Here is a 26981-nt window from a genome sequence, read left to right as displayed (position 1 = left end):
GGATATTTTCAATTTTGCTATGGATTATTTTCAAAACTCTACTTTAGATTGCAATCCCTTTGTTTTTATTTGAACAAGTTCAATTTTTTTGGAGCAGTTCTTGATTTACAACATTGATGACAAATGGAGTACCTTTGCTGATTAGAAAAAAAAAGGCATGGGGTACGGTTGTCAAGTGGAAGATCCTGAGGGAGCGGTTGGGGATGGGGCAAATGGCCAGTGAATTCTTGGGTTGGGGAAGATGTTGCTAGGAGTTGGTTGTGGGTGGTGGATGTGACCTAGGGAATCGAGGCCTTGAGGTGGGGAAAGTGGCTTGGGCGTGGAGGTTGACAAGGTGGTGAATTGTTGAAAGAAAGAAAGAAGGGAGAGAAGAGTGGTGGCAACTGGGATAGGCGAGGATGGTGGTGTATTGTTTTTTTTTTTTTTTTAGTTTGTAGGTTTACGTGTGTTTTTGTTTCGAGGGCATTTGAGTATATTTAACTGAATTTTTGGCTATATTTGAAAGTTTTTATAAAAATTGACATTTATGAAAGTATGGGGTAAATTTTGGTTATTTTTGATAAAAACTCTTAATTATACATGGATAGAACGATGACCGTGCATCAACTAAACTAAATACAATTTGTTTTTTCTTTGTTGTTTTGAAAAGAAAACTAAAAATTAATATAACTAAGAAACAAAGGTTAACTAAAAAAAAACCAAAACAATTAAAAATATATATAAACAAATAAAACTTATTAAAAAAAAAAAGAGGGAGGAGGGGGGGGTGGTGTTGTAATTAAGGGCGATCACACCAAGGGAAGCTAATTCGCAACAAGATAGCCCACAATCTTTGTTTCTTTTCTTTATGTGCAGCAATTTAAACTTCCACCAATTATTTCCTTGACTCTTACATAAAATAAAACCAACCAAGTTAAGACATCACAACAATAACTGAAAAAACAAAACAAAAGAAAACAAATAACTCCTAATCTAAGAATTATGATAAGCAACAATGATAAAAGTAGATTGAACAGTTCAATACCTGGAGAGATTGAGCTGGATTTTTGGCAATAATCGAACCCCATGTTTGCTTTCAGTTTTGGCCTAAGGGCGTTATAGTAATTTGGAACCGCATAGGTCGGTTTGGCTTCGTTCTTCCAGATACTTTTCAATGAATTCGAACTGAAGCAGACATCATGTAAGTCTCGATTTTGGTACCAATTCGTAGGAAAAACCAGATTGAATCAGATACTTTTCGATGAATTCGAACTGAAGCAGACATCATGTAAGTCTTGATTTTGGTACCAATTCGTAGGAAAAACCAGATTGAATCAGACTGTGTCTATTCTTAATTAAAATCAATGATAAAAGCCTAACAAACTCAATTAAAATTCATATGAATTCAACCAAAATCTGTGTGGAATTTATGGAAATCAATTAAAATCCATTAATCTATAACTCCTTTGAACTCATTCAAATCTTAATTGAAGACTCACGACTCTTGAAGAACTTATTTTTCATTCATTATAAAAATAAAATATTATTGAATGATATAAAATTTTACACACCTTAAAATATTATTGCATTACTTACTGAATCAAGGACGTCTGCGTGAAATTAGATGATGCATGGGTGAATATAAAATAGAAAAATATGTAAATGTCAAGAGGTCTGGTTCAGTTACCAAAGGATTGCACTTGTATTTTGTCATTGCTGAGGCACATTCAAGGCTAAAAATTCGTCAATAAGGGTTAGTTGAGTTGGTAAGGATTATTTTCTTCGCCCACAAGACCTAGGTTTGAGTCTCGCTGTCGACAATCTCTCTTGGTGGATAATCTGTAAAAACCAAAAAAGGGGCTAAGACTCCCTATGTAATTCCTCGAAGTGGCCTTGGCATGCCCTGGTTATAAATGGGGTAGCCTCCCCTCCCATAAACTTTTCTTCATTAAAATAATAATGAAAATTTAACCAAACTATCCTCCACATAAGCTAGCAATAAAAAGAAAGAAAAATTAGGTTTTAGACATAATTAACTTTATTAATTAGTTTGTAAGATATTGGATATTTTGGTTTTAGTTTTAATACCTAGGAAAAAATTACTATTTTGGATTAGCCCAAAGAGAGGCCCAGATTCGTTGGCCCATTTGTAAACCTATACAGTAAATGACGCTTTTGCCCCTGAATGTTTAAACAAGGCGCGACTTCTCTGTTTCGTTTTCGTTCTCGTTCGTTTGGCAGCAGCTTCGTGTTCTTCTCTGTTTCGTCTTCGAGCTCAGTTGTTTGGCAGCAGATTTCGTTCGTTTGGCAGGCAAATTTCGTTCGACGACGAGCAGCAACGACGAGCAGCAACGACGACGAGCAGAAACGACGAGCAGCAACGACGACGAGCAGAAACCACCACCAACAACGACAACCACTGACGACTATCGAAGCGATTTTCACTCTCTTGGGAAAAAAACAGTAAGAAAATGACCCTCTAACACAGATTTGTCTTCGATTTTAGGGATTACACATTTTTGCTGTTGTTCTTTATGCAATGCAGTTTTTGGAAAAATGGATGAATCGTTGGATTCAAAACTACTCTTTGTTTAGGTTTTGCTTCGTTTATAGGGATTAACCATTCAAAATCGTTGGATTCAAAATTTCTGGTTGTTTGTACTAAATTTTGAACCAGAAACTGCAATGCAGTTTCTGGTTCCATAATTCAATTTCAGAGTGCTTTTTGCTAGGGTTTATGGGAATATTATAACTGCTCATGAAGTCAAACGTGTTTTGATATTCAGTACTGTCTTTGCATTTTGATTTCTGGTTGTTTGTAGCAAATTTTGAACCAGAAACTGCAATGCAGTTTCTGGTTCCATAATTCAATTTCAGAGTGCTTTTTGCTAGGGTTTATGGGAATGTTATAACTGCTCATGAAGTCAAACGTGTTTTGATATTCTGTTTTTGTTTGTTGTTTTGTTTGCATTTTCAAGGCTAATGGAGGTGTGTGTCATTGCCAAGTGCACATATAAGTCGGAAACCATCATGTTTTCAGTTTCATCAGAGTCATCCATGGTTGATATTTTGAAGACTTTGTGTCTGAGGTTTAGGGGTTTGCAGTTGGGTTGTTTCACATTACGGTATTCGGTGCCCAGTTATCCGAGTTGTTTTCTAGAAACGGATAGCGATTTGGACTTGATGAGGACATTTTTGTTGATATCAAATGAGAAGACTGTTGATATTTTAGTGAAGGATTTATGCGGGAGCAGTGAATATAGTGGTGATTTTTGTGTAAATAAGGAGTTGATAGCATGTGAAAAGGGCGAGTCGTCGTGTTCTAGTACTGTCGAAGACAGAAACGAGTTTTTGGGCAGGTCGAAGAGAGCAAGTGCTAAGCCTTTGTTGTCGAATGAGTGGGAGACATACATACATCATGTGGGGCAGAAGTTTGACGGTGGTGCAGAGGAGTTCCGGTTGAAATTGTGCAAGTACGCTCTTGAAGTAGGATTTAATTTTGAATATGCCGGCAATGACAAGAAGCAGGTGGTTGCTGTTTGTTCGAATAAGAAATTGGAGGGTTGCAGCTGGCGTGTTTATGCTTCTCGTTGTGAAGCTACTGGCAGTTTTGTAATTCGGACGTTAAATAATGTTCATACATGTGCGGGTCGGATACGGGAATCAAAGAGTAAGATGATGAGGTCTCGTGTGGTGTCCTCCCTCATTGTGGACAGAATTCGTGCAAAACCAGAGCTGAAGCCAGTTGAGATTATACACGAGTTCAAAGATTATTATGGTATAGACATTTCATACTACCACGCATGGTTTGGCAAAGAGTTAGCTAAATTGGACGTTCACGGTGATGAGTCGAAGTCCTTCAACGAGTTAGTGTGGTATGTGGACGCCGTAAAGGAAACTAACACTGGTTCTCTCTGCACTCTTGATTGTGAAGCTGGAATTAATCGCTTTCGACGGTTTTTTGTGTCTTTTGGTGGTTGCATTGCTGGATTTCAATATTGCATACCCTTGTTGTTCATTGATGCTACGTTTTTGAAGAGCAAGTACAAGGGGTAGCTTCTGTGTGCTTCGGGAAAGAATGGAAATCAAGGTATGGTTACTGTAATGTATTGCAGATTTTCATTTGTTGCAATTTTTAGCAGAAACTGCATTGCAATTTCCCTTTTTTGAGCAGATTTGTTTTCATAAACTGCACTGCAGCTTCCTTTTTTTGCTTATACTTGTGCTTTTGGTTTTGTTTTGCAGGGTTTTATCCTCTAGCTTTTGGAGTTGTTGATTCTGAGACAGAGGAGAATTGGACTTGGTTTCTTCAACATTTGGCTTCTATATTGCTACCGATGGGGAGAGTGGTGACCTTTTTCTCGGACCGCAATCAAGGTTTGTTAAATGCAATGGGGTTTGTGTTTCCCGGATGGCCTCATTCTTACTGTTATTATCACCTCAAACAGAATTTGATATCAAAGTACCTGAAGTCAGGTTATGGGAAACTGCTCCAAGACCGTGTTATCAATTTATTTAGTAGATGCGCATATGCTGTTACGGAGGAAGAGTTTAAGGTAGCAATGGAGGAGTTGGTGATTGTTGGGAGTTCGAAAGTGAAGACATTTATATCTGATTTGTCTAGAGATCACTATGCCAACGCATTTTTCAAAGGAATGCGTTATGGGGAGATGGCAAACAGTTTAGCGGAGTCCTTTAATAATTGGGTTGGTGTGTTTCGAGATTTGCCGGTGCTACCTTTGATAGAAGGGATTCGACAGAAATTGATGGTATTGAATTCTCAACGAAGAATTGAAGCGGAGAAGTGGACAACAGTTTTGTGTCCGGAGATGGAGACTAGACTCTGTGAAAATGCGGAGGCCGGTAGGACTTGGGCAGTTCGTCGTTCTAATAGCACTGTTTTTGAAGTATTTGCTGATTATTCTGTGATGGTTGATCTCGAGCAAAGGACTTGTTCTTGCCGTCTTTGGCAAATTGACGGTTTTCCTTGCACACATGCGGTGGCTGCAATCCTAGCAAAGAGAGATTCAGTTTATGATTACGTGGAGTGTTACTACAAAACCGACTTCTTTCAAAAAGCCTATGAGAGTCCTATTTTTCCTATTCCAGATATTGGGAAAGGATTGGGCAGCAATGGTTCTGCCGCTGGAGTTGTGCTTCCGCCAATTACAAAGAGGCCAGCCGGAAGACCACCAACAAAGAGGATCAAAGTTTTTGGTGAATTTAAAAGGCCATTGAAATGCAGTCGGTGCAGTGTTGCTGGGCACAATAGGAAGACTTGCAAGGCTATTATATGAACACTCCTTCTCATTTGACAATTTTTTATTTTAGATATGGTTTAGCGAATATATAGTCAGTTTCTGCGTTGCACTTTTTGCAAAAACTGTATTGCAGTTTTAGTTGCTTGTAATTGGCTACACCGCGTCTAATTGGATATTGTGATTCTTTTTTGAAGTTAATGAAAATTATACAATTGTTTAATGAGTGAATATTCGTTTTCGACTGCCATTCAATGCTTGTTTTCAGATTTTGAGCAGATTTTGTTGCAGAAACTGCATTGCAGTTTCTGTTTATTTCAGATTTCTGTTTATTTCAGATTTTGAGCAGATTTTGTTGCAGATTATGAGCAGAAACTACATTTCAATGCTGACCTACTTAAATGTGTTTTGAACAAAGTTTTAGTACTTTGATTATGGCTTTGGCTTTTGGGTTCTTTTCACATTTTTGGATATTGTGATTCTTTTTTGAAGTTAATGAAAATTATACAATTGTTTAATGAGTGGATATTCGTTTTCGACTGCCATTCAATGCTTGTTTTCAGATTTTGAGCAGATTTTGTTGCAGATTATGAGCAGAAACTACATTTCAATGCTGACCTACTTAAATGTGTTTTGAACAAAGTTTTAGTACTTTGATTATGGCTTTGGCTTTTGGGTTCTTTTCACATTTTTGGATATTGTGATTCTTTTTTGAAGTTAATGAAAATTATACAATTGTTTAATGAGTGGATATTCGTTTTCGACTGCCATTCAATGCTTGTTTTCAGATTTTGAGCAGATTTTGTTGCAGATTATGAGCAGAAACTACATTTCAATGCTGACCTACTTAAATGTGTTTTGAACAAAGTTTTAGTACTTTGATTATGGCTGTGGCTTTTGGGTTCTTTTCACATTTTTGGATATTGTGATTCTTTTTTGAAGTTAATGAAAATTATACAATTGTTTAATGAGTGGATATTCGTTTTCGACTGCCATTCAATGCTTGTTTTCAGATTTTGAGCAGATTTTGTTGCAGATTATGAGCAGAAACTACATTTCAATGCTGACCTACTTAAATGCTTGTTTTCAGATTTTGAGCAGATTTTGTTGCAGATTATGAGCAGAAACTACATTTCAATGCTGACCTACTTAAATGTGTTTTGAACAAAGTTTTAGTACTTTGATTATGGCTTTGGCTTTTGGGTTCTTTTCACATTTTTGGATATTGTGATTCTTTTTTGAAGTTAATGAAAATTATACAATTGTTTAATGAGTGGATATTCGTTTTCGACTGCCATTCAATGCTTGTTTTCAGATTTTGAGCAGATTTTGTTGCAGATTATGAGCAGAAACTACATTTCAATGCTGACCTACTTAAATGTGTTTTGAACAAAGTTTTAGTACTTTGATTATGGCTTTGGCTTTTGGGTTCTTTTCACATTTTTGGATATTGTGATTCTTTTTTGAAGTTAATGAAAATTATACAATTGTTTAATGAGTGGATATTCGTTTTCGACTGCCATTCAATGCTTGTTTTCAGATTTTGAGCAGATTTTGTTGCAGAAACTGCATTGCAGTTTCTGTTTATTTCAGATTTTGTTGCAGAAACTGCATTGCAGTTTGTTTGTTTCCTTTTGGTTTTGTTGCATCCTGTTCCAAGATTATATTACAGTTTATGCACATGTATAGGAAATATGTTCTCATATACCATAACTAGAAATATTTACAAACATCCACAAGAATTAAGATACATATTGTCTTGAGTTAACGAAAGGCAAATCACTAGAGACGATTAATTACACAGTTTTTGTGGTGTAGGAGTTTTGTGACATATTGTGCTCGATATTCATTCATGAATTTCTTGTCCACGCTTTTTGGAATGGGCTGTCCTTGTGCTATTTTATCCATATAGAACATGACGAACATGCCGCAATCCAATCTGCAAATGAAATACGAGATTAGTTTTTTTTGCTTTTGAATGATTTCAAACTGTAATGAATAGTTGAGTAGACACAATTCTTACGAAGATGCACTTTGTTGAGCACATTCCATGTCATCCTCAAATGGAAACTGCAATGGATTTTGCATAATCCATTTGAGAGTGAGTTCTTCATTTGGAGTCAAATCTTTTTGTACAAGTGTTGGGGGCCCTTCCTTTTGCTTCACAAGTGTTGGTTTTTTTTTTGTTTCTATGAACACTCGTGCTTGAGGTCTTATATATTCTAGCCACCCTTCAACAATATTAACCTGTTTAAAGAAGAAGAAAAAAAGAGAAAAAGAAATGGTAATCAGTGCATTGCATATTATAGTTTTGGTCTGAAATTAGGCAGTATGTATAATACAGAAACTGCAATGCAGTTTCTGTTTGTGTTTGTGCTGAGAAATTAAGACAGTTTCATTCCACTTACAAAGTTTCGAGCAATGTCAATGCACCTTTCTTCTTTTCTACGTCCCAACGATCTAAGTGGATTGTAGTGTCTCCACTTTCGTTCATTTTTGTGAAATGTGAGAAGTGTGAAGTGGAACTCTTCTTGTGAAATAATTGGGAAGAAAAGAACATTGCATTTTCCGAGTTTTTCAAGTAAGGGTTCATACAGGAACCTGTGCCAAGATGGCTCTAGGAAGCTTTGCATGTAAGCCTGATATCACAGAATGGCAATTTGTTAGTATATATTTTTTCGAAAACTGCAGTGCATTGTCTGTTTAAACAATTTTGAATTTTCAAAATAATACTTACCCAAGTCCATGTGGACATGTACTGTGGACTCTCTGTCTGCATGGGCTCTATTTTATCCTCCTCTATTTAGATATAGGCCTCAATGACCTGTTTCACATTGATTGGAGAAAAATGGAATTATAAATGGGGAATATAGGTAGCACAAATAAAAAATACAGTGCAGTGTGTGTTATAGAATTGGTAAATACTTACGTTTTGTGACAGTTCCAGGTCCCATACAATATCTTTGAGATCATGGTTTGTCACTTTCTCATCATTGAGTCCTGCCCAGAAGATATCACTGTGGATTCGAATACATGAAATTCACAAGATTAGTTTTAGTTTAATTGTAATTAAAAGATGAAAGAATTGTTATTTTGGAATAGAGATGTTACCGAAGTTGAGTGCTTAAGTAGTGTTTTTCAATGCTTTCCCTGTCCGGCTTTGGAATTTTCTGCCACACCTTTTTCTGACCCCATCCTAGTTTTTTCTTTGTTTGCTTTTTTTGTGCTTCATCTTCATCACTTGATTGTTGTAGATCCACAGGTATTGAATCATGAAGGCTCGTTCCTTTAGGGGGGTCAGGAATTGGATTTGTGGCATCGGGCTGAGATGCCTCTTATGTTAACTGCAGATTGAAAGGAAACTAATTAGAAACTTCATTCGATAAAACAGAAACTGCAATGCAGTTTCCATTTCTGTAAAGCAGATAACACACTGCATTGCAGGAAACGGAAACTGCATTGCAGTTTCTGTTTCTGCAATGCAGAAAATAGAAAAAAGCAGCAGCTTGAACTGCAGTAATTGCATACCTCCTCGGAAGAGATAAGCTTGAATTGTGGTAGTTCTTCATCATCCTTTTTTGCCTCCTTTTTTGTTTTCTTATTTTTTTCGTACACATAGCAAGATGCTTGAAGCCTCTTTCTTTCTCTGTTCTTCACCCTTTGTACTCTTGAAGGAACATCAGGTGTTGGAGCATCTTGCTTCTTCTCTTCTTCTCTCTCTTCTTGTTGCTTCTCTTCTTCTTTCTTTTCTTCTTCTTTCTCTTCAACTGGTTGTGTTGGTTGTTTTGTAGGCAGATCCATCTCCATTTCAAAGATTGTTGGGTCTGACAACAAGCTTTCAATTTCTGCCTTGTACTTTTCTTGAATCTCCTTTTTCTTGGCAATCTTCTCCATGTCAATACCAGTTTCCTTGCCTTCCAATTCTGCAATCCTCCTTTTCAGATTTTGTATTTCATTAAGCTGAACTGTAGATTCCACTGTCATGGTGGCAGTCACACATTCTTCATTATCTAATTTCTCTATGTATGTTGCCAACTCCACTTCCAGCTCCTTTGATCTCTTTTCTGCTTGGATAAATATATCCCACAATTCCTTCATTTTCTTCTCACTGTCTTCATTCTTTTCATCCTTCCACAGTTGTAATCTTTCCGGGCAAACGAAGCTAGGATCTTGTTGTTGGCGGTAGTTGATTTGGTCTGTCATGGACTTCACCAAGAGGTCTTGAATTGCATCATCAGGTTTTCCCTCATCATCTTCTTTTTCTTTTTCCTGCATATTGAACAGAAACTAATTAGAAACTGCATTGCATTGGAGGAAACGAAAACCGAAATGCATAATTCACTGTTTAGAGATTCTTATACCTTGTCAAGAGGGTCTCCCTCTTCTCCGATAGTTTTTCTCTTTTTATATGTTTTCAAAATACCCTGTACAATGAGATTGAATGATTCAGAAACTGCATTGGATAAAATGCAAACTGCAATGTAGAAAACACAAACTGCAATGCACTGTATACAGATTTCAATTACCTTCTCAACAGTGTCTTCCTCTTCCCTGGTAGTTTTTCGCTTTTTAGGAGTTTTGAAAATACCCTGTACAATGAGAATGATTTAGCATGGATTCACATTCAAGATACATTAAAACAGAACATGCGATAAATTGCATACCTCGATGTCATTCAAGTCCTTTATTTGGTTGAATCTTGTGTGGAGTTCCACAAGACTCCATCTAAGAATGGCAGGAGTTTCTTTCTCCTTGCCAAGGATTGGTTGTATGATGTTTGTCCTCTCACACAGTAGAAACTGCACAGTTCAAAAACAAGATATATCAGAAATTAGGTTGGAAACTGCATAGGATAAAACAGAAACTGCGTTGCAGTTTCCATTTCTGCATTGCAGTAAATGGAAACTGCATTGCACTAAATGGAAACTGCATTGCCTAAAACTCAAAATGCATTGCATAAGCCACTGTTTACTTACCAATATTAGGATAGTGCAACCCGAAACAGCTCCTATAGAGGCTTCTCCTCCCTTCTTTGCTTTTGCTTTTGCTTTTGCGGTCAAGGATTCATTCATGTAGTCTGAAACAGCTCTTGCCCATGAATAGCTTGAAAGTGTGTCTAGATTCACGCAGTGCTCAAATAATTTCCAATGCAAAGTAGATGAAGAGTTGGCAAAAAGGAATGTCATGCACAGCAGAATCAATATTAGGCTGACCACCTCCTTGTCGTAATCAACTTCTTCTTCTTCTTCTTCTTCTTCAGCTTCTTTCCTTTCTTTTCCTTTGTTCGTTTTTTTCTTTTGCTCTGTCTTTGCCTTTTCTTTCTTCTGTTGGTTTGCCAAGGCAATTGTCTTTTGTAATTCTGCTTCTACCTGGTTTTTTGAAGGTTTTCCCTTTTCTCCAAAGTGCCTTGTTCTGAAGGTAGCAGTGTACCTATCATTGACAAGTTTGACAGATTTGCCTTCATTTGGCAGTCCTAGAATCTGAGTCACTGCATTGCTTGTGATTTGGAATGATTTGGTTCCAAATTTGAAGGACTTTGTATCCGGATCAAATGTCTTGAGCAGCTGTGCTAAGTCAATGTCCGACTGATTCATGTTATTCATGTCAATTCTCTGGCGGTAAAACAGCTCGATCAAGTTCCAGAAAGGGGTTTTCTTGAGAAGCTTCTTCTGCCTTTCATTGAGCTTGTCCTTTATGTCTCTAATGATGCTGTTGAAAGCATAGGCATTGCACTGAAATTGGACATAGTCCGGGTGCTTTGCTTTCCGATCATAGTTTGGCTTTGGCTTTGTTTTGATCCTTTGAGCCATCGTTTTGATTCTGTGCTTTGGTTGGTTTTCAGCTTCATTTTTTTGTGGTGACATTTCTTGTTCCATTTTGTGATATGCACTGCAGTTTTTGTGGTCAAAATCTGCAACAAACAACCAGAAACTGCTGCTCAAAATTTGATGTGAAAAGAAACCAAAAGGCAAAAATAGTAGCTAAAACTAATATCAAAACACATTTAAATTCATGAGCAGTTATCACATTCCCATAAACCCTAGCAAAAAGCACTCTGAAATTGAATTATGGAACCAGAAACTGCATTGTAGTTTCTGGTTCAAAATTTGCTACAAACAACCAGAAATCAAAAAGGCAAGAACAGTAGCTAAAACGAATATCAAAACACATTTAATTTCATGAGCAGTTATTACATTCCCATAAACCCTAGCAAAAAGCAATCTGAAACTGAATTATGGAACCAGAAACTGCAATGCAGTTTCTGGTCAAAATCAAAGACAAACAACCAGAAATCAAAAAGGCAAAAACAGTAGCTAAAACTAATATCAAAACACATTTAACTTCATGAGCAGTTATCACATTCCCATAAACCCTAGCAAAAAGCACTATGAAATTGAATTATGGAACTAGAAACTGCAATGCAGTTTCTGGTCAAAATCAAAGACAAACAACCAGAAATCAAAATGCAAAGACAGTAGCTAAAACTAATATCAAAACACATTTAAATTCATTAGCAGTTATCACATTCCCATAAACCCTAGCAAAAAGAACTCTGAAATTGGATTATGGAACCAGAAACTGCAATCAAAATTTAGTACAAACAACCAGAAATCAAAATGCAAAGACAGTAGCTAAAACTAATATCAAAACACATGTAAATTCATGAGCAGTTATCACATTCCCATAAACCCTAGCAAAAAGAACTCTGAAATTGAATTATGGAACCAGAAACTGCATTGCAGTTTCTGGTTCAAAATCGAAGACAAACAACCAGAAATCAAAAGGAAGAAACAGTATCTAAAACTAATATCAAAACACATTTAACTTCGTGAGCAGTTATCACATTCCCATAAACCCTAGCGAAAAGCAATCTGAAATTGAATTATGGAACCAGAAACTGCATTGCAGTTTCTGGTTCAAAATCGAAGACAAACAACCAGAAATCAAAAGGAAGAAACAGTACTGAAACCTTCGTCGGTGTAAAACCTAAAATCGAAGAGAGTACTGATTCATTTTCTTACGGTTTAGCTTCGGTCGTCGTTGGTGGTCTTTGCTTGTCGTCGGTGGTCGTTGCTCGTCGTCGGTGGTCGTTGCTCGTCGTCGTTGCTCGTCGTCGTTGCTCGTCGCCGTTCTCGTCGTCTTCGTTTTTGCTCGTTCTCGTCTTCGTTTCTGCTCGTCGGTTGAGTTTTTGGAGTGAGAGACGAAAGGTCGCGCGAAACCAGTTTTTGAAGTGATTAAATCTGAGTAGTGTCGTTTTGTGTTGTGTTTTGTGGGAATGTTATGTCGTTTTGACAGTTTTAAGTTTTGGTTTATAATTAAATAAATTGTATTTGACAGTTAAGCACAATGGCACATGTAGTAATTTTAGTGTTGTTGGATGTCCTTTTGGTAAAATTAGGTGGCTTTGGTTTTATATTAATTAAGCAAAATTCAGTATCTTTCTTCCAAATTAGTTAAGTTTTTTATGGGTTAAAACTAAAGAACCCTAAAAAGAAACGAGACTAAACAAAAGTAGCTTCATTTAACTAGGAAAAACAACCAATCCTCCATATACGATAAATAACAAAACATATATTAATTCTCTGCATAGCTTAGACCATCACATGCTATGCTAATCACCTAGACTAATGCCATTCATAATATTAGCCAGAATCTCATGGGAATCCTCGAGCTTTTTGATAGTCTTGCTCACTGATAAGTGTTTTATTTCCTATATTTTTATACCTTTTATATATAGGTCTTGTAGGGAAAGTTAATTAAAAAGAGTACTATTACTTTACTTTCCTTATTTTCAGCTATTCTGTGCTTTTGGAAGCATTTCAACTGAAAATCGACTTTTCGAATGAATTTTAGTGCAAGGCCAATTGTAGAAGAAATCTAAGACATTGAAGATCATTGTATCAAAGTTTCATAATTTTCTACCAAGCCAAATGCTCCAGACCTGCAAGTCAAGACAGCCTAAGTTGAAATCCCTTTAGAACTGCATTGCTGTGGAAGATTGAAGATTTGAATAGCTTTCCGATTTTTTCTAGTGGCGTATAATATATGCTTGGAAAGTTTAGAGATAAAGCTACGTTTCTCATATTTTTCCATAATTTTCTAGGATTGGAACCACCCCAAAACGTGCATGCAAGTTGGCTGACGTGTTTCCTAGTCAAAGAAGGATTCTTTCCTAGTTTGTTTCCTTAATTGTTTGAGATTTTGTTTTGCTTTAGGAGAGTTTTTCTAGACCTTTTTAGAGTAGTGTTTAGTTATTTTACACTATATAAGGTCACCCTATGGATCTCTTTAGGGCATCATCTTTTCCATCATCCCCCATATACAACTTTCATACACCCACAAATATATCAGAGAGACAGCCAAGAAGTTGCTGTCGTTGTGTTGCTGTGAAGAATCCAGAGATCAAGTCCATCTGCCAAATCGATTTTATGACAACAATTCTCTTGTTTATCTTTTCTTTTGTCATGAACTAATTTTCCTTGCTAGGGCTACGATGTAGCCTAACCATGAATACTTAATTTTTATGGTTATATTAATTTCTTATTATTATCCCATGTTGAGTATTTGTTATTGTTCTTAATTAATGATTTAAATATCTAGCTAATATTTAATTGATGATCCAAGCGGAGACCGAGAGGAGATGTTTGGTGTTTGCTTCTTGTAACAAATACCATTACTTGAATGAGTGCCCGATAGGGACTAACATGACTCATGCAGTTTTCTTGTAGGTTCTCATAGAACTTAATGGGTTCTTGGTTTTCTAAATCCGTTGCTCGAGAGAGAATGAGTTGTTAATTGAGAATACTTTTGGTTGAGCCCGAGAGGAGATATCGAATGAATTAGGAGAAACCAACTGTCAACATGGATAGTAATTAGGGTTAATTGGCTATAGGAATTAAGTAGAATTGGTTATGGTGAAATCGGATGCTCTAGTGTCTCATCAACTTGATTTTCCAACATTAATTAAATTGCTATTTTTCATAATTGTTTTAGCTTACTTAAATCTATCAATCTTCTTAATCAACTGTTCAAATAAATTCTAAATTAATCATAATTGGTAGTTCATAGGAAATTACAGTCTTTGTGGGAACGACACTCTACTTATTTCTATATTACTTGTACGAATTGTGCGCTTGCAATAATTTCACAACACACACCTTGTCACGCTTCCCTGCTGCCGTCGCAAGGCCCCAACGGCCTTTCAATGCTGCCCCCGCAAGGCCCCACCAACTCATTCACAATATCAATTTCTATCTCTTTGTTCACAAGGTTTGAAACTGTCAACTACAAATGCAAAGCCATGGAATCTGCCAACCTTCTCAAGACAATCTTCCAATAAGCAACCGTTCTCATCTTCAAGTCATAAGCCTGAGGTAGAACATCGGGGTGCCCCGTTAGAGCTTCAACTTCAACCGAGGGCTTGTCGTTGTCATGTAAGACTCCATGTATAGAAAAACCCTGCTGAGCCATTAGCTTATTGGATTGCACGTGTAATCAGTAAGCCTTTCCATTTCGACAATCTCCTTTGTCCAATTAATTGATCTTTCTTTCATCTTTGCTATCAGATTATGGCAACGTCTAGCAAACAACTCGAGCTGATAATAGTCTTCTGAGCGACTCACTAACACGGATAGTACTATCTCCTCAACATAACTCCATACCCGTTTGACAAACTCGATAGGTATACCTGAACTTCCATTCACTTTGCCTTGCAAGATTACAAGAAAAGCAGGGGGGGAAGAAAATTTGGAAGATTAATATCTTTGGCTTACTCCAAAACTTTAATTTCTTCCAGTAATAAATTACTCTTGGGAGTGGCGGATCCACATAAGGTCAAGGGGGGTCAATTGACCCCCGCAAGTCTAGAATCCTTCATAGGAGGTGAAGAACTTGACCCCTGCAAATGCCCAGAAGGTGTTTGATGAAATGCCCCAAAGAAAGAGCAGCCATAGCCAAGAGCAAGCACGATTAGGGGTATTTGAATGAAGTTGTTGTTTACTTCTAATTTTTTGGCATGTTTTTGTGTTAATCCTAATTTTCAATTTGAATTGGTTTTTTATTCATAGTATCTGGTTTATGCATATGTTCAGACTAGAGCCGGCCTTGGCCCAGGGCTACCAAGGCCCAAAATTGTGGGGGGCACAAAAATATGGTTTTTTAGCCTATATATTTACATTTTTTTTTATAAAAAAAACCCAAAACCGTTAGTGTCCTAGAAGGAAGTAGATGTAATCATTAATCATGGCAGCACCAAACCTCTTTGAGATTCTCTAGGAAACTAAATATAAATTATATAATATAATATTTTAAAGAACAAAAATTAATGAAACTAAACATATGGAAACAAAGAGTTCTAAAAAAAAAAAAAAACCAAACAAACGTTCTTATCTTAGACAAAAAAAAGACCTGGCAGTGGCAGCAACACACATTGGAAAGCTTTAGTAATTTGAAGGCCTTTTCTTTGTGTCATTCTTTTTTATAAATAGATGTATAATAGGAATTTTGTAAGAGCTTCGCGAGTACAAGACCCAACCCGGGGGAAAGGCCCCCTAGGCGAGCCCAACGCAGCTCTAGCGTGAGGAAAACAGCCCGGGCAGCTGCTGGGTCCCACGAGCCCGGGCAGGCCCAAGGGCAACTTCCGCCTGGGCTTTAGCCCGAGTTGGGTGACGACATGCTGACGTCAGCGCACGGGAATTTAAATTTTTTTTACCGTTGGTGCGTGAATTACACGCGCCAACGGTAAAAAAAATTTGATTTCCGCGCTTTGACGTCAGCCCTGACAGTACCCAACGGGCAAGTGCCACGTGTCGCGACGGGGACACTCTGATGTTTTTTTTCCAGAAATCCGACGGTCCTCGTTTTTTTTGCTTAAAAAATTGCAAAAAAATTTTAAAAAATTCTAAAATTTTTTTTAAAAAATACCAAAAAATTCTGTATTTTTTCCCTATAAATACCTAACCATTTTATTTACTTTCCACACAGAATCTTCATACAATTCTTCTCCATCCCCAATATTTTTTTACTCTCCACTCACATTATTCACTTTCCTCACCAATTCTCCATACAAACTATTCTCCTTCCAATATTTCTTACTCTCCACTCACATTTTTCACTTCCCACACCAATTCTCCATACAAACTCTTCTCCTTCCAATATTTTTTACCCTCCACTCACATTTTTGTACTGCTTTCCATTTGTATAAAAAAAAATAATAATAAATGGCATCTTTTGTCGAAACAGGGGGCTCGTGGTCAACTCAAGAAGATATTGCGTTGTGTCAGTCTTGGGTGAACGTTAGTCATGACCCCATCACGGGCAATGAGATGAAGTTCCATCATATGTGGAGCAAAATTCATAGAGAATTTTGTCAAAGATCGGGTTCCATTCGGACCGAAATGGCGTTGTCTAGTAGATGGAAACTTCTGAATAAAGAGTTAGGCAAATGGAGAAATGCCTTGACAAAAGCAAGGGAGAACATTCGAAGCGGTCAAAATCTATCCGATGAGGTAAAATATTTATAATACCATTTTCATCAATTTAATGTAACTTTTTTTTTTTGGGCATATTCTATTTCTTTTTCTTGCATAATTTTTTTTTTCTTTTTGCATGTCCAATTTGTCTATATTTTCTTGCATAATCAATTTTATTGTTGCATTTCAAATTAGTTTAATTTTCTTGCATAATAATTTTTTTTTCTTGCACTTTCAATTATTTATTTATAATAGATCATACAAGCACAAATGTGATTCGGTGCCATGGGGTAAGGCAAAAAAAGTTTCGTGCATTTTCAATATTGGGAAGTTGTGAAGGATTGTTCGAGATTCAAAATTATTCCCACCGGTCCTTCGGTTGTGTTGAATGAGACGCCGCTCCACGATTCACCATCAACCGATTCGCCATTGGACTCCCCAATGGAAACGGAGTCACCACTCCCACGTCCGCCGAGACCGATTGGGAGAAAGGCGGCAAAGGCCAAGAGAGGGGGCACTTCGAATAATGAATGTATACAATTATTGGAGCAAATAGCTAAGAATACCTAACTAAGAATTGAGAGAGACTTGAAAAGAGATGAAGTGGACAAGGCACGAGAGGAAACATTTGCAATTCAACAGCAGCATGCACAAGAAAAAGACATGGATGATAGAGAGGAAAATCATGGCCATGGATACGAGCCATATGTCTCCTGAAACAAAGGCTATTGGAAGCATAGACGAAGAGATGTGATGAGAAGAAAACTTTTCCATGACGACGGACCTAGCAATACGGATTGGTTAAATGATGAAAACCATTAGGTTGTATTGAAACACCTTTGCCATATGTTGTATTGTTGTATTATCCTTTAATTTGTTGTATTGTTTCCTTTTCATTAAATAAAAAAAGAATTAAATAATATGACTATTTATTAAAAACATGTGAGCATCAAAACAAAGATTAATTAAAACCAAACCTTAATTTATTGCAAACAACACACAAAACAAACCATACACAAAAGCATAATAATAATAAATAAAAGCATAATTCCAAAAAACACCACACACAAAATAAAGCATAATTAAAAACAAAGCATAATTCCAAACAAAGCACTAATCTTGACTTTATCCATTGTGATTGCCTTTCATCTCCCACAAGTGCTCGATCAAGTCAACTTGACGTCTCTCGTGAATATATGAAGATTGCATTTCTTCATAACGATCAATCATGGGGTTGTTGAATCGACCATCCCGAACTAACGGTTCGGGCTCCATTGGTAGTCCATTTGGTCCCATCAGCCTTTCATATATTCTTGTCAACGCCGTGTTCATGGGATCGGGTTCAAACACCTCTGGAGCATCGTAGTCATACTCATCCTCCACAATTATGTTGTGGAGGATGATGCAAGTCATCATAATACTCCGCAGCACCTCCTCGTCTAGCATCCGAGCAGCACCCCTGATAATTGCCCAACGAGCTTGCAAGATACCGAAACACCTTTCCACGTCTTTCCTGTAACCTTCTTGAAATGAAGCAAAGCTTCTTTCCTTCTCGGGTTGGGGATTCGAAATTGTTTTCACGAATGTCGTTCACCTAGGATAAATTCCGTCAGCAAGATAGTACGCACCAGAGTATACGATATTGTTGATTTGGTACGTGACCTGGGGGGAATGACCTCGCAATACCTCGTCGAACACCGGGGATTGACCAAGGACATTGAGGTCATTCTGAGATCCGGCAACCTCGAAGAAGGCATGCCAAACCCAACAGTCGAATGAAGCTGCGGCCTCTAAAATTATACTTTTTTGGCCCTTTCGATTCCCGTACTCTCCTTGCCAAGCAGTAGGACAATTCTTCCACTGCCAGTGCATGCAATCAATGCTTCCAATCATGCCTGGAAAACCTCGAGCCTCTGCTTTTTGTAGCAGCTTTTGCAGGTCCCTCGGCGTGGGTTTACGAAGGTACTCCCTCGTGTACAAATTTTCCACTGCATCACAGAATCTCACCAAGCACTCTAGGATAGTTGATTTTCCCATCCTTGCAATCTCATCCACCTACTCTGCAGATGCCCCATAAGCAAGCATCCGCAAAGCAGCTGTAAGTTTTTGCTCCGGGATAAGACCCAAAACTCCAACAGCATCATGCTTTTGAATGAAGTATGTGTCGTAATTACAAATATCATGCATGATTTTTTGAAACAAATGTGGCTGCATTCTATATCTCTCTCGAAACTTATGAGCAGGATATAACGAATTTGGAATAAAGTAATCCTCCAAGAGATTATTACCCCGAGACTCTCTACGTCTGTCCACATTTGGGGCACGAGGACGACGGTGTTGCCTTGATTGATTAAGCATACACACCGCTACTGCAAGCATTTGTTCCTATTCTTCATCGGCATCCCGATCTTCTTCAGCATGTCAACGCCGGATTTCTTCCCTTTCTTTCTCTTGCCTCTCTAACACCCTCCTCAAGTTTGACATTGAGAGTAGAATGTGTTTTGTAAAATCTGAGAAATGAAGGAATAAATAAGATATGGTGTGTGAGGTATGAGTTGATGGTGTAGTTTTATAGAGGGATTCAGAAGATAGAGATGACACGTGGCACAATGTTAGAGGATGAACATCTTATCTGAAATCTGAGATTATAATTTAAAAAAAATATCTGAAAATCTTATCTGACAGAGATGACACGTGGCACAATTTTAGAGGGTGAAAATCTTATCTGAAATATGAGGTTATAATTTTTTTTAAATATCTGAAAATCTTATCTAACATGGGACACGTGGTACAATTTTAGATGGTGAAAATGTTATCTGAAATCTGAGATTATAATTTTTTTTAATGAATATCCGAAAATTTTATCTGGAATAAGACATGTGGCAATCGAGATTCTCATCCGAAAATCTTTTCTGAAAAATAATGGACACGTGACAACCAAAAATATTATCCAAAAATTTAATTACAAAAGATTATCAAAATTAATGGTTTAAAGTATTAAAAAAGAAGAAGAAATAAAGTACAATGAATAGTATTTGCCTTAGACTTGCCCTAGACTTAGCCCTCATGGGTGGAACCACAAATGGCAAGGCTGCCACTATTCATGTGAATAGTGGCAGCCCTTGCTTGCCCTTGCCTTAGACTTTGCCCTTATGGGTGGAGTTGCTCTAAGAGACATCTTTGTTTACTTATTTTTCTTTTTATTTGATTTAGCAAAAAACTCAACAAACATTCTTGTTCTTCACAATTGGAAATTTGAAGAAAAAAAATGCTCAAAATTCAAATTTTATTATTCTTTGTTCATTAGTTTTATTGTTATTGTTCGTGTTTTTATAAAAATTAAAAATTGTTACCTAATAAAATTAATTTGTTAATAAAAAAAAATTTAGTTTCAGTTTTTAATTTGTCTAAAAAGACACTCTCTAGAAATTTTCCCTGGGCCTTAGAAAACCCAGGACTGGTTTTGGTTCAGACGATGCGTGTTATTAACCATCTTTTGTCTCCAAGCAAACGGATTGGCATTGGCATTGGCATTTCAAGCTATGTTATTTCTCCTTGCATTGCTGCTTCTCCATTTATAGTGGTGCAAAGTCGTGTGTATCTACATGATGAGGAGAGGTTTACTCCTGGTAGTTGCGATTATTTAAGTTCTATACCTTATGAAATTTTCCACCGTAGCAAAGACGATGCTCTCCCACCGAATGTTTTTAATGGGACCTACTGTGGGCCTTCTCGCCACAGTACACTATATCAGCAGTTTTGATTTTTTAAATATGCATAAGTGGTTGTGTCTTCAGAATGTTTGCAATCCAGGCTTTGTGCTATCTATCACCAGTTCAGATGGTCGTACCATTGCTTTCACTGAGCGAGTAAATTCCTTGCTTTCTGCCTGGGCTACGAAGATGAAGAGGTAACAAATTCCACTTGTCAATCTGGTAACCGGTTAGAAGGCTTATTAAGGAATGATATAATCGGTTACCGGATCGACAAGTGGAATTTGTTCCCTCTTCATCTCCGTAACCCAAGCAGAAAGCGAGCAATTTACTCGCTCAGTGAAAACAATGGTATGACCATCTGAACTGGTGTAGAATGCCTTGATAGTTAGCACAAAGTTTGGATTGCAATCATTCTGAAGACACAACCACTTATGCACATTTAAAAACCCGGAACTGCTGAAATAGTGTACTATAGCGAGAAAGCCCACAGTAGGTCTCATTGAAAACATTCGGTGGGAGAGCATTGTCTTTGCTGCGGTGGAAAATTTCATAAGTTGTTGAACTTAAATAACCGCAATTACCAGGAGAAAACCTTTCCTCATCATGTAGATATACACGATTCTACTCCACCCTAAGAGCAATTCCACCCGTGAGGGCTGGCTCGAGCTTCGTTTCACGTTTCTAGCTAGCTTCAGCAGGCCGGGCAGATGGTGCCGGCCACCTAACCGAGCAAGCCTAAAGGCAAATTGAGCTAGTGCCCGAGGGCTAGCGACGTTAGCGCTGACGCCATGTAAGGTGAGTCCTCATCCACTCTCCTCCTAATAGTATCATATAACTTCACATTTAAACCGATCTCATATGTTTTAGGATCACTTTGCACTAGCACCAAATCACAATAGTACTTCGTTGTGATATTTATTGCAAGCGCACAATTCGCACAAGTAATATAGTGATGAGTGAAATGTCGTTCCCACGAAGAGTGATTTACTTTACCAAGTACCGATTCTGATTAACCCAAAACTTTATTTGAACAATTGATGATGAGATTCGATTGATTAATTAACTAAAACAATGAATATAAACAAGCGTAGAAAAATAAAGTAGTGAGATTCAAGTTATGAGAGCACTAGAGCTTCCGATTTCACCATAGCCAATTCTACTCAATTTCCTTAGCATGTTAATCCTAATTATTCTCTATTCGATACTCCATCCTTGGTTATACCAAAAGTATTCTTATTATCAACCCACTCTATCCCTAGTAATGGAATTAAGATAATAAGAACCCATTAAATTCCTTGGAAACCTACAAAACAACCACATAAGTCATGACAAACATCCCTGTCTAATCATGTAACTCATGGCATCTATTACAAGAAGCAACCCCAAATTGGATATTCCTATCATCAATTTAGCATCAAAACAATTAAATGTTGGCCAAACATTCAAAGCATTAAGCATGGTAATAGATACTCAACATGGAAAAATACTTGGAATTAACATTGACTAAAGTAATTGAGTATTCATGGCTAGGCTACATCGTAGCCCTAGCAAGAAGAAATTAGTTCATGACAACTTTAATAAAAACCATGATAAATAGTATCATAGGAAAGAAGTAACCAATTGAAGATTTGATCTCTGCACGATAGCAACTCTAGCTCTAGGTTATCTTCTTTGTCTCTCTAAAGCACTCTCTCTCCTTTGAGTGTTTCGGCTATGAGTATGAATATGTAGGAATTTTAGGGTAGATGATGGAGGATGGATGATGGGTAATGGATCCTTTCAACAATGACCTAAACTCCTTATTTATAAAACTCCTAGAAATCCTACCTAAGGAATAATTACAATTGTTATAAAAATAGGATTCCTTCTAAAATAAGGTCTTCTTTATTTCTCCTTGTTTGACTTGATAAGACTTGCACCATCTTGAACTAGGAAATTTGACAACATTCCTTGCAACAAAAGGAATGACTTGGCTTCTTTTTAATTGATCTTCATCTTCTTGCCTTTTTAGCACACTTTTGCCTATTTCACAATTCCTTCACAAATCTTACAAAACCAATTAAAAACAACCAATTTAATTCAAGAAATTAATAAATAAATAAGCAAAGAAGGCATAAAATATATATAAAATATAGACTTATCATACTTCAAATTACATTTAACTCTCTTGAGGTTTATGACCATCCCCCCTCCCCCTCCGATGAATCCCGATCTTTGTGATTCAAATCCGGCCCATAAAAGAAGAAAAAGAATTCCAAGTGGGCTTCGTTTGGCAGAGGGCTAGGTGCGTCTCCTCTCTTTATATTCCTGCTGCTTGAGCGAAGTTTACAAAAGTCATATCTTCTTCTCCCATGCCACCACCACAACTGCCATCAGAGGGCAGATCCACAAAGGAGCAAGGGTGGTCAATTGACCCCCGCAACCCCTGAATCCACCACAACTGCCATCTTGGTTTTTCTCTTATTTTTCATTTCAGTTTTTTCTTTTTGTATATATTTTGTTCTTTGTTCTTTTTGCTCTTTACTTTTTATTTTCCATTTTTCCTTTTAATGTATTTTTTATTTTTTTTTTCAATACTAGAATCATAAATAAGTAAGGTTCAATACATTGATATACTAAAATGAGAAGGATTACATGCCAGCTCTTACATCGAATAAGACGAGACAGCTCGGTAAGCGAAGAGATTCCAATCGGATTTTGCAGAAAAATTACCTAGCATGTCTCTATTATTCAAGGTCATTTGTAAGATGCTTTTCATTACCACTTAAACAAGGACGCTCTTCAATCAAAACTAGATAGAAAACATAAGCAGAAATCAATTAAAAATGGAGTTTCCTTCAATTCCTGAAGCCTGCACATATTTGAATTTATCCCTTGCTCCTCCTTCAAACTAGGAAACAACACATGAAAATGTTGTATTTCCACACTCCAATTTCCATATTGGTTCTACCTCTGTGCAAGCTGCAAATATGCACAATGAAATCCCAACAACTATGAACATGCTTACACCATATGCGAACTTGGTAATGGCAAGGAGGTCTAACAAGACTGCAGTGAAAGAGACCAATTTTTTCAGTGCTCATTGTGCTGCTTCGGTAGCAAATGTAGGATTGCATCTGCTAGCGAGGAACCAAGAGTGTGCCACATTGATTGCTCAAGTCGCATCCTTGAAGGATGAAGTTGCCGAATTGCATAGGCTCCTCAAACATGCAAACCGACATATAGAAGCACTAAAAAATAAAAATCGAGGCTTTGCTGTACTAGTGGAGGTCTTACAGACTCGTGTATGACAAATAAGGATTTGAGATGAAGAGATGCAATTCTCTTTGATAATGAACATGAGTATTTTGTATGGTTTTATCTATTAACTATGAATTAGAATATTATCATTTCATTTCGATGGGTCTATTTTCTATAAATAAATAAAAAATAAAAAATAAAAAATAATCTTTTACACGTTGACCCTTAGAATGTAAATTCCTGGATCCGCCATCACTTTGAACACACATCTCAAGTTCATTTGAGAGCTGATTCAGCATCTCAACCAACCGAGCTGTGCAGTGCATGTGTCTGTCTTTGTCATCAATCCGGTTCCTCACACACACATAACCAAGTCCGATGTGCACATCATCTCCTATGACCTTCTCAAGCAACCCTTCAGGTAACTTATCCATTTTCGTAATAACAGCAAGAGTCCCCTCACCATTCTTATCCACACTCTGTGACATCCTAATTGATTCAAAAGTAGTAAAAGCAACACTAGTAGACAACATATTCAAAATGATGCTCTCTTCTGGCTTTATATACTCCGTGATCATGTCTTTAATTTGATCATAAATATTTTCCGGCTGGCCATGAACAGGCACTCTAGTGATCCCGGGAAGATAAACCATTGTCAAATCTGGGACGCCATTATTTTTCAGAGTCAGAGTCAATGGGGTATTAGAAATTCCTTTGCCACTGCCAGCTATAGAATTAGTGGCTTTAATAATATCCTCTGAAATGTGTTCCTCATCTGTGTGGTCCTCTCTGCCATTGTAACTTAAGGAAAGCTCTGATTGAGGACTGGAACTCTGTTTTAGCCTCATTATCAGAGGTACCCTTGTGCAGATACCTTGACCGCGGGGAAGGCTGATGCCAGCCAAGGACTCAAGGACGCTGGACTTACCAGAGGATTGGTCCCCTACAACTACAACGGTGGGAAGTTGGATGTTTTCCTCCGTCACATTTAGGTTATGGAGCTTGTCAACCGCATCAAGCAGAGGACGGATTTTGTGATTGTAGGAAGACACAATAGGTGCAGTGAGAGGTGCTGTATGTTGTTGTTCTGATTGAACAAATGGTAGTGAACCTTCATCACTTAAGCTTGAGGCACTAGAACTCTGCTTTTCCCCTCCCTTTTGTAAAGTGTAGGATACGTAGGAGAAGTATAACTTTGTTTCCTATGAAACTAGGTATATATAATTGTGCAATTACAGATATGGAGAGCATACTTCCATGATATATTGAAGGACATGGACGGTCATTTGAACAGTAAATTGTGATTGAACAAACACCATAATGGTAAATGATTAGCAAAACTTACACAAAATAATTAACTATTAATTCAAGTAAATGTTAATCTAATGTTAAAATGACAACCATTTTAGTTTTCTGCTATATATAACATGTGCTCTTGTTCTTTGTCTTCCCCATCTTGGCATTAGCAGTTATTTAATTCTTGATTTGCCCCCAGTTTACCAAAAAAATAACATACTCTTTGGACTTGAAATATTTTACCAAATTTTAAATAAATGATATTCATTCAAGTAATCAATGACAAACAAACTAGTATATGATTTTCCGAGCAGGGCACCATGCCCTTTGGTCTTTTTTTTTTGGTAAATATCACGACATGTCCCCTCATTTGAATGGTGGGATTAATTCCCGCTCAGGGTTCGACTTCCCTCTAGCAACAAAGTGCTTCAAACGAGTTTCGAACCCCTACCATTGAAGCACCAGGTAGCTTGCCAACTTAAAAGTGGCAGTTTGCCAACCACACCACACCTTGTGGTTGTGCTCTTTGATCTTTCAACATTTGGCGAACTAGTCAATCGCATGCTGAGAAACAAGAGAGATACCCCCTATGCTTATCAGCTCACATATTCTCATGGACGATATGTATTCCGAAGTAGTAGATTGCATAGTACAATATTGGAAGGGACTTGAGGAAAAAAAAAATAAAAGGAAAAACACAACATAACATTATTCCATATGGAAACTAATCCTAAAAGTTGAAGGCGCTTATGTAGAACAGGGATACCACATTCCCATACCACCTTATGTGGCCAATGAAGTGGACATCCACATCAATTAAAATCAAATTAACATTTTCTTTTCTTTTATAATTTATTGACACTTTTTAATTGATGTAGCTGACCACTTCATCTGTCACATAAGGTGGTATGAGAATGTAATATACAAATATGATGAGAGTTGCATTACTCATAAATAAACGCAACACGCAAAGAAACAAACAAATTGGCAAGAATACAAGAAATTGATGAGGTTCAGGGATTTGGGTTATAAGAAGACACAAACACCCCCCCCCCCCAACCCCCCCATGAGGCACCTTCTTCATAACATCCTTCTCCTTTGGCTTTGGGTCACATCAATCTCAATTGGATATTGGAACTGCTTCCCACATATTGTAGATTTTCATCATCAGGATCTTGAGGTACACGCATTTTAACGAAATTGTAAATTGTACAACATGCAATACGTATATACTTCTAAATGTGTACACGATAAAGTTGGTATTTGTTTGTATATCCACGTGATTGCCTTTCGTTTTAACTCCCTACCATCTTTTAAAACGCCATCAAAGAAAGTCACACAAGCTTGCTTTCACAACCTCCATCCGCTCATTATCTCCGTCACAGACTTCTGCTGCTCCTGCCTCCTCATATGTCCCTTTAAATCGCTGAAAGCATGCATATTTATTTAGGAGAATCTATAGTGCAACCCTTAACAAGTGGGAGTCGGGAAAGAGAACTAGGAGAGATAAAGTTGAAAGCTCATAGTAGAAAAAAGTTAATCCACAAACCTGCAACGTGGCACATGGCACTCAGATTCTTTGCAAGCTCGAGCATGAAGTAGAAGGGAGCATGAAGTAGAAGGGCATACCACATCTTCTGACAGAGAACACATCCTCCAGATACACGGTCCTCACATTGAATTCCATGGCGGAAAAGCCCCTTAATCTTACGACAATTGGGGTACTGACATTGTGAGGCAGGAGCTAAAGGACATTTTGATGCGTGCATCAGAACATCAAGAATTTTCCTAATCTCCAAAGCACTTGCTGGAGAACTCCTACCCTGCAAAATTAAAAAAGTGTTAATTATAAGACAAATACATTGGCATCCAAGCCTTTCCTCCACTACTACATCCACGTTCAGCATAATTAACACAAATACCAGCAAAAATATTATTAAGAGAAAGCAACATGATCATCAAGATAGCCATCAAAGATAAAGCTATATGAACAGTCATTTTAAAAACCATCAAAGTCTGCA

The 26981-nt window shown here is 37.3% G+C and overlaps 4 protein-coding genes across 4 annotated transcripts; 2 read left to right on the top strand and 2 right to left on the bottom strand.

The window, feature by feature from the left end:
- Nucleotides 2962-4035, top strand: LOC109950220. The gene has a single exon (XM_020568300.1). The coding sequence runs from the start codon at nt 2962-2964 to the stop codon at nt 4033-4035; it is 1074 nt and encodes a 357-aa protein (XP_020423889.1).
- LOC109950219 lies at nt 4542-5276 on the top strand. The gene has a single exon (XM_020568299.1). The coding sequence runs from the start codon at nt 4542-4544 to the stop codon at nt 5274-5276; it is 735 nt and encodes a 244-aa protein (XP_020423888.1).
- On the bottom strand, nt 6922-10846 carry LOC109950218 (inner centromere protein A-like). Its single transcript, XM_020568298.1, has 5 exons — nt 10214-10846; nt 9902-10036; nt 9764-9826; nt 9599-9661; nt 6922-9506 (listed from the first exon to the last, which is right to left on the bottom strand). The coding sequence occupies exons 1-5, from the start codon at nt 10838-10840 to the stop codon at nt 8613-8615; spliced, it is 1782 nt and encodes a 593-aa protein (XP_020423887.1). The 5' UTR covers nt 10841-10846; the 3' UTR covers nt 6922-8612.
- On the bottom strand, nt 23528-26958 carry LOC109950217 (putative dynamin-related protein 4A). Its single transcript, XM_020568297.1, has 3 exons — nt 26875-26958; nt 26510-26783; nt 23528-24751 (listed from the first exon to the last, which is right to left on the bottom strand). Exons 1-3 carry the CDS (start codon nt 26956-26958, stop codon nt 23811-23813), a joined length of 1299 nt encoding a protein of 432 aa, XP_020423886.1. The 3' UTR covers nt 23528-23810.

Source organism: Prunus persica, chromosome G7 (genome assembly GCF_000346465.2).
Source record: "Prunus persica cultivar Lovell chromosome G7, Prunus_persica_NCBIv2, whole genome shotgun sequence".
Lineage (NCBI taxonomy): Eukaryota > Viridiplantae > Streptophyta > Magnoliopsida > Rosales > Rosaceae > Prunus > Prunus persica.
This window is presented reverse-complemented; position numbering and strand designations above follow the sequence as displayed.

What these genes read in the sequence shown, in the direction of transcription:
- LOC109950220 (XM_020568300.1), top strand. Translation starts at nt 2,962, where the DNA reads ATGGAGGTGTGTGTCATTGCCAAGTGCACATATAAGTCGGAAACCATC.
- LOC109950219 (XM_020568299.1), top strand. Translation starts at nt 4,542, where the DNA reads ATGGAGGAGTTGGTGATTGTTGGGAGTTCGAAAGTGAAGACATTTATA.
- LOC109950218 (XM_020568298.1), bottom strand. Translation starts at nt 10,840, where the DNA reads ATGAATAACATGAATCAGTCGGACATTGACTTAGCACAGCTGCTCAAG. An exon ending in GTTGCACTATCCTAATATTG is followed by an intron (nt 10,037 to 10,213) that starts GTAAGTAAACAG and finishes TGAACTGTGCAG; the next exon opens with TTTCTACTGTGTGAGAGGAC. An exon ending in AGGACTTGAATGACATCGAG is followed by an intron (nt 9,827 to 9,901) that starts GTATGCAATTTA and finishes CTCATTGTACAG; the next exon opens with GGTATTTTCAAAACTCCTAA.
- LOC109950217 (XM_020568297.1), bottom strand. Translation starts at nt 26,958, where the DNA reads ATGACTGTTCATATAGCTTTATCTTTGATGGCTATCTTGATGATCATG. An exon ending in ATATTTTTGCTGGTATTTGT is followed by an intron (nt 26,784 to 26,874) that starts GTTAATTATGCT and finishes TTAATTTTGCAG; the next exon opens with GGTAGGAGTTCTCCAGCAAG. An exon ending in TGCCATGTGCCACGTTGCAG is followed by an intron (nt 24,752 to 26,509) that starts GTTTGTGGATTA and finishes TTGTTCAATCAG; the next exon opens with AACAACAACATACAGCACCT.